Source organism: Sinocyclocheilus grahami, unplaced genomic scaffold, assembly GCF_001515645.1.
Source record: "Sinocyclocheilus grahami isolate Dianchi unplaced genomic scaffold, SAMN03320097.WGS_v1.1 scaffold713.1, whole genome shotgun sequence".
NCBI lineage: Eukaryota > Metazoa > Chordata > Actinopteri > Cypriniformes > Cyprinidae > Sinocyclocheilus > Sinocyclocheilus grahami.
The window spans coordinates 499,903-506,979 of NW_015505892.1; the positions used below are offsets into that span (position 1 = coordinate 499,903).

The 7,077-nt window shown below is 29.0% G+C and overlaps 1 protein-coding gene across 1 annotated transcript in view; it reads right to left on the minus strand.

Annotated features, from left to right (window-relative positions):
- Window positions 1-61: 61 nt before the first annotated feature.
- The window catches only part of LOC107560172 (phospholipase D3-like), a 19,177-nt gene continuing 12,161 nt past the window's right edge, over window positions 62-7,077 (minus strand). Inside the window, exons 8-9 of the mRNA XM_016244267.1 lie at window positions 745-841; window positions 62-668 (exon numbers count right to left, since the gene is read on the minus strand). Of these exons, the coding sequence (XP_016099753.1) occupies window positions 472-668; window positions 745-841 (294 nt within the window). The 3' untranslated portion in view covers window positions 62-471. The remainder of the gene's footprint in view (window positions 669-744; window positions 842-7,077) is intronic.

Below are 7,077 nucleotides of genomic sequence, written 5' to 3' on the forward strand. Positions count from 1 at the left end.
AATACTGACGAAACGATTACGAAATTACGTAAAGTAAAAAAAGTGAAAATGTGTATATTTTCATTGTAACTTTTTTAAAATGTTATGATTGAGGAGAAAAATACTGACAGAAAAGATTGTGAAATATATATCTATATAGCATCCGTTTATACATTCTAGAGCAGAATTGACAGAATATTTCAACATCTCTTGACATGCAGGGAAATCTGTCATAAAACTGTCCTAATAACTTTGATATATATTCAAGCTAAAGCACTGAAATGCTGCATCTACTCTATTGTCTATCCAATGCATTACTGATTTAACTGTACTGCATAAGAGACTCATTTTTTCTTTAACCATACAGAAGTTAAATGCAGCCTTGCTACATATACATATAACATAGTTCTCTTATTTAGAGACTTGTTACAGTTGTTTAACATGCACGTGATATATGAGTATTTCAGGTTTCACGCTGAGAGAGTGAGGTGTCTATGGTGCAGAGGTGGAGAAAGCGCAGTCGTGGATTCGGTGGAGGTCAGCGAGCGGATGAGAGTATCGAGAGCTCCAGTCTCTGTCAAACACGGCTCTCAGCTGCTGATGGAACGAGCTTCCCGAAGCGTCCTGGGAAAGCACCAAAGCCACGCCGGCTGTGGTGTTGAAGTAGTCGGCCGACCAGTTAGACGTGCCTGAACACAAACAGGTTTAGTTTCCGTTCAGTTCAGCAGCTGTGTGTTTAGTTTGAGTCTTCAGGCCGTAACTCACCGACATACGCCACTTTATCCGTCACCAGGTATTTGTTGTGGTTGATTCTGGAATAAGGGACGTGTGACTGGTTTCCGGCTGGAATCACAAACACTCTCTGTGCGGGGAAAAGCATTTAAAAACAGACCTTTACTGACGACATCCTCATGGGAGAACTAAGTAAAGAATGTACGTAATACACATCTAGTGAAAAAAATTAAGTAGAATTAAATTAAAACTAAATAAGTAGAATTGAATACAAATTTAACAACATAATACATCTAGAAAAATTGAATAATTAGAAGTAAATTAAAACTTAACATTATATATATATATATATAGAGAGAGAAATTAAATGAGTAGAATTAAATAAAAACTAAATAAGCAGAATTTAAAATGCAAAATACATCTAGAAAAATTAAATAAGCAGAATTAAAAATAAATACATATCTAGAAGAATTAGCTAAGTAGAATTACATAAAAAAACTTACTGTACATCTAGAAAAATTAAATAAAGGGAGAATTAAATACAAATTTAACATAATATACACTTAAATAATTAGAAGTAAATTAAACCTTAACATAACACACACATATATATATATATATACACAGAGAGAGAGAGAGAAAGAGAAATTAAATAGATAGAATTAAATAAAAACTAAATGAGCAGAATTTAAAATGTATTGTAATAAGTAGAATTACATAAAAACTTTGAGATATACATCTAGAAAAATTAAATAAGCAGAATTAAATATAAATATATATCTAGAAAAATTAGATGCGTAGAATTACATTAAAAAACTTAATGTGATGTATCATCTAGAAAAATTTAATAAAGATAGAATTAAATAAAAACAAAATAAGCAGAATTTAAAATGTAATGTAATAAGTAGAATTACATAAAAACTTTGAGATATACATCTAGAAAAATCAAACAAGTAGAATTAATTAAAAACTTAATGTAATGTACATCTAGTTAAATTAAATAAGTAGAATTAAATAAAAACTTCATGTAATTACATCTAGTTAAATTAAATAAGTAGAATTAAATAAAAACATCGCATAATGTACATCTAGAAAAACTGAATAAAAGTAGAATTAAATAAAACTTAATGTAATGTACATCTAGTTAAATTAAATAAGTAGAATTAAATAAAAACATTGCATAATGTACATCTAGAAAAACTGAATAAAAGTAGAATTAAATAAAACTTAATGTAATGTACATCTAGTTAAATTAAATAAGTAGAATTAATAAAAAACAATGTAATATACATCTAGAAAAATTCAATAATTAGAAGTAAATTAAAACTTAACATCATATATATAATTACATCTAGAAAAATTAGATAAGCAGAATTAAAAAGAACTATATATCTAGAAAAATTAAATAAGTTGAATTAAATAAAAATTATATAATATACATATAGAACAAATAGATAAGTAGAATTAAATACAAACTTCATGTAATATACATGTAGATAAATTAAATAAAGGTAGAATTAAATACAAAGTTTCATAATTTACATATAGAAAAATGTAATAATTAGATGTAAATTAAAACTTAACATATATATATAGAAAAATTAAATAAGCAGAACTGAATAAAAACTGAATGTAATGTATGTTAAGAAAAATTAAATAAGTATTTTGTAAATAAAAACTTTACATAATGTACATCTAGAAAAACTGAATAAAAGAAATAGAATAGAATTAAATAAAAAACCTTCACGTAATATACATCTAGAAAAGTTACATAAGTAAAATGAAATAAAAAATGTATGTAATATACATCTAGAAATATTAAATAGGTAATAATAAATATAATAAAAATAAATATTATATTATATTGGCGTTATTTATAAAAATAAATAACGCCACGTTGCATAAACACCGTAAGAATATTAATCTATTAAAAAAGCATGGTTTACTATGATTTTGAAGTAGTAAACTCTAATCTTTAATGAAATGTTGACACTAAATGAGCTATTTTTGAAACATTGGTAGTTGTTATAGTTCATAAATGTTTGTGGTCATGTCGTCTGCATCCAGAGCCGATCCTCCCTAAATGCAAAATACGCACGCTGCATAGGGGCCCCGAAACACCAGGGGGCCCCCTTGCTCTCAAAGATGATTTAATTTTAGTTTAGTTTTTTAATTTGGCCAGCGGTTATGAAAACATGAATGATCATTTATTTTAATGGGGTGCGCTGTCGCCTTTTCTACATAACAATCAGTCAAATCATGTAATGTGAATGTCGTACAGTCTTGCTCGAGACTAAAAAAACGAGCTGAAAGCCGCGAAAGAGACACTGTTTCTCAAGCGCTTTCCGCGAGCGTGATTCGAGACGGAGTGAAACACGGACAAATGCGTTTCATTCACTCATTCATAACCACTCATACCCCACTTCAATAAGAGTCTCATCTCCCATTCCCTTCAAGAGCCAGTTGCGCTCGTGCCATGGCGTATTTGCTATTTACACGGCGGAATTTGCAAGTGCAAAGACAGAAGGCATCTCCAGGGATGAAACGGAGCTGCTCGTGCGCAAGCAAATAGGTAGCCTAATTCTGATACATGCAATGACTATCCATTATGACATGTAGGCATTTTTACATTTATGTAGCCTACACAATAATAATCTTTTACATTGCAATCCTTTAATTTTTAATGTTTGGCATGTTTGTGTGCTGCTGTGCGTCCCTGTGTGTGTAATAAGCAGTGTACACGTGCTGTGGACCCGCCTCTACTAGTGCGCTCTTTAAATAACAAAAAAACTACTGCGCCATTGACTTTAGAGCAGGTTGGTCAATGGATGAATTATTATTAGAATGAACACACCTCGTTTTCAGACCAGCACACCCATGAGCGCACAAATGGCGCAAATGCATTTCCTATTTAAACAACGTGGCGCAGGACGTGAAAATGACAACTGCGTCGGGCTGAAACTAGCAAAAAACGCAGCATAGCGCCGTGTGTATGATAGGGCCCACTATCCCACTACTAGAAGTCTCTTCTGCTCACCAAGCCTGCATTTGTTTGATCTAAAATACAGCAAAAGCAGTAATATTCTGAAATATTTTTACTATTTCAAACAGCTGTTTTCTATGTGAATATCTGTTAAACTGTAATATATTTCTGTGATGCGCAGCTGTATTTTCAGCATCATTCCTCCAGTCTTCAGTGTCACATGATCTTCAGAAATCATTCTAATATGCTGCTCTGCTGTTTAGAAAACTATTATTATTATTATTATGTTGAAAACAGCGGCACCCATTTAGAGATGTATGTTTTGTGTTTTTGAAGGTGTTAGCAGCTGCACCACTAAAGACCCGTCACGAACTTTAAAAACAGATTTAGTCTCTGTTTGAACTGTAGAATGGCATTAGCTGAATGCAAGACATTTGTTGTCATAAGTAGAGTATGTTGAGGAGATGTGCTGCAGTGCTGCCAGATGGAGGAGCTCTAGTGATGTGAGCGAGTGAGAGAGGAACAGAGCCACAGATCTCCTCCAGGCATCACATGTCCAGCTTTTTCTCCTCACGTGAAATACAAAACCTGTGAATCCCCAAAGCGTCTGATGCCCTTCATCAGAGAACAACTATAGAAAGAAAATTTAATACATGTCAAGTAGTGGAGTAAAAAGTTATATTGTCTTAAAAAAACAACAAAAAAACATGTTTTCAATATTTCTGTCATATACCGATCAAAAGTTTAGTAAGATAAAAAAAAAGAAATGTTGTAGACAGAGTTTTGTTCTGCTCATCAAGGCTGCACTTATTTGATCAAAACTACAACAGTAATAGTAATATTGTGAAACATCATTACAATTTAAAATAGCTGTTTTCTGTGTTAAAATGTAATTTATTCCTATGAAATCAAGCTAAATTTTCAGCATCATTACTATAAGAAAAAAAGCAACAACTTTATAGCAAGAGATTTCCATATTAGCATTTAATATAAAAATATATATAAAAAATACACTACTGTATTTAAAAAAAAGTTAATACCCCTATTCAGCAAGGACGTATTAATCTGATCAAAAGCGATAGTAAGGACACGCATAATATTATAAAGATTTCTATTTCAAATAAATGCTGTTCTTCTGAACTTTCTATTCATCTGTGAATCCTGAAAAATAAAATGCATCACAGTTTACACAAAAATATTGTGCAGCACGACTGTTTTTAACATTGATAATAATCAGAAATGTTTCTTGAGCAGCAGATCAGCATATTATACTGATTTCTGAAGATCATGTGACACTGAAGACTGGAGGAATGATGCTGAAAATACAGCTGCGCATCACAGAAATACATTACAGTTTAACAGAGATTCACACAGAAAACAGCTGTTTTAAATAGTAAAAATATTTCAGAATATTACTGCTTTTGCTGTATTTCTGCTCAAATAAATGCAGGCCTGTTGAGCAGAAGAGACTTTAAAAACATAAAAAATCTTACTTGCCAATTTTTGCTTTTTTAAGCTAGTGCATCTGAGAGGTCATGATGTAATTTGTACTTTAAAAAAAAAAAAGTTCAACAATTAAAAATAATATTATCAGAACTAAAGCTCATGAGTTATTGTGATTTTTTTTGGGGATGGTAAAAATCATGGTTTACGGTGCAGTACCACATTTGGATTGTTTTTTACAGCTAAAAAATGTTTTAACTAAATGAAAATAAACTCTACAGTACTGATACTGTAAATGAAAATACTGTAAATAAAATACAGTAAAAAGATTATTGTACTGTAAATGCAATTACAGTAATAAAACCGTAAACATTTTTACAGTAACTTTTTTACAGGTACATTTTTTTTAACTAAATGAAAATAAACTCTACAGTACTGATACTGTAAATAAAATACAGTAAATACATTATTGTACTGTATATGCAATTACAGTAATAATACCGTAAACATTTTTACAGTAACTTTTTTACAGATAAAAAATGTTTAAACTAAATGAAAATAAACTACAGTACTGATACTGTAAATGAAAATACTGTAAATAAAATACAGTAAAGACATTATTGTACTGTAAATACAATTACAGTAATAATACCGTAAACATTTTTACAGTAACTTTTTTACAGATAAAAAATGTTTAAACTAAATGAAAATAAACTACAGTACTGATACTGTAAATGAAAATACTGTAAATAAAATACAGTAAAGACATTATTGTACTGTAAATGCAATTACAGTAATAATACCGTAAATATTTTTACAGTAACTTTTTTACAGCTAAAAAATGTTTAAACTAAATGAAAATAAACTCTACAGTACTGATACTGTAAATGAAAATACTGTAAATAAAATACAGTAAATACATTATTGTACTGTAAATACAATTACAGTAATAATACCGTAAATATTTTTACAGTAACTTACTGGCATCCAGCTGCTGTTTACAGTGTACTATTTTTTACAGTAATTAGTTTTCTGATTATTATAAATGCTGAAAATAGTCGTGCTGCACAATATTTTTGTGGAAACCGGGATGCATTTTATTTTTCAGGATTCACAGATGAACAGAAAGTTCAAAAGAACAGCATTTATTTGAAATAGAAATCATTTGTAGCATTATAAGTGATCAATTTAATGCAGCCTTGTTGAATAAACTTTTTCACCATTTTGAAGCTACAGCTTTTTTATTTTTATTTAAGTTTAAGTTATTTTAGTAAATCAAGTTAAACTAAATTAAAATGAGATGTTGCCTTGGCAACTAGCTGAAATAAAATAAGTTCATTTTTATTTTATTTTGAATTTTATTTCAGTTAATGTTTATTTTATTTCAAGTTAAGTCAAATGTTTTTTTTTAAGGTTTTAATTTTAGTTAACTACAATCACCCTGTTTCATATAACATTATATTAATTATTTATATACTGAATTAGTGCTGGCAAAATTGTTATTTTAGTGATTTAAGACACTATTATGGTTTTAAATAATATTTTCATTTCATATAAATTTTGATATGTATATTTTTTGTTTTAGTTAAAGTTGTAGTCATTTTGTTGGGTGATTTTTGTCATTTTCAGTATGTTTTTTATGTCTATATATTTTTATTTAAGTTTTAGTTATTTAAGTACATCAAGTTTAAATTAAAACGAGTCGTCTCAGAAACTAGCTTAAATAAAATAAGTTTTAGTTTTTTTATATTTATTTTTATTTTAATGTTGGTGATTTTTTTATGTTTCAGTTTTAGTTTTAGTCAATAACCCTGTTTTGTATACTATTGTAGTATTTATTAATATACCGAATTAGTTTTTATTTTTATATCTCCAGTTTTCATTTTAATTTTAGACATTTTTATTATTATATTTATTTCCATTTAGCTTTTTTTTTTTTT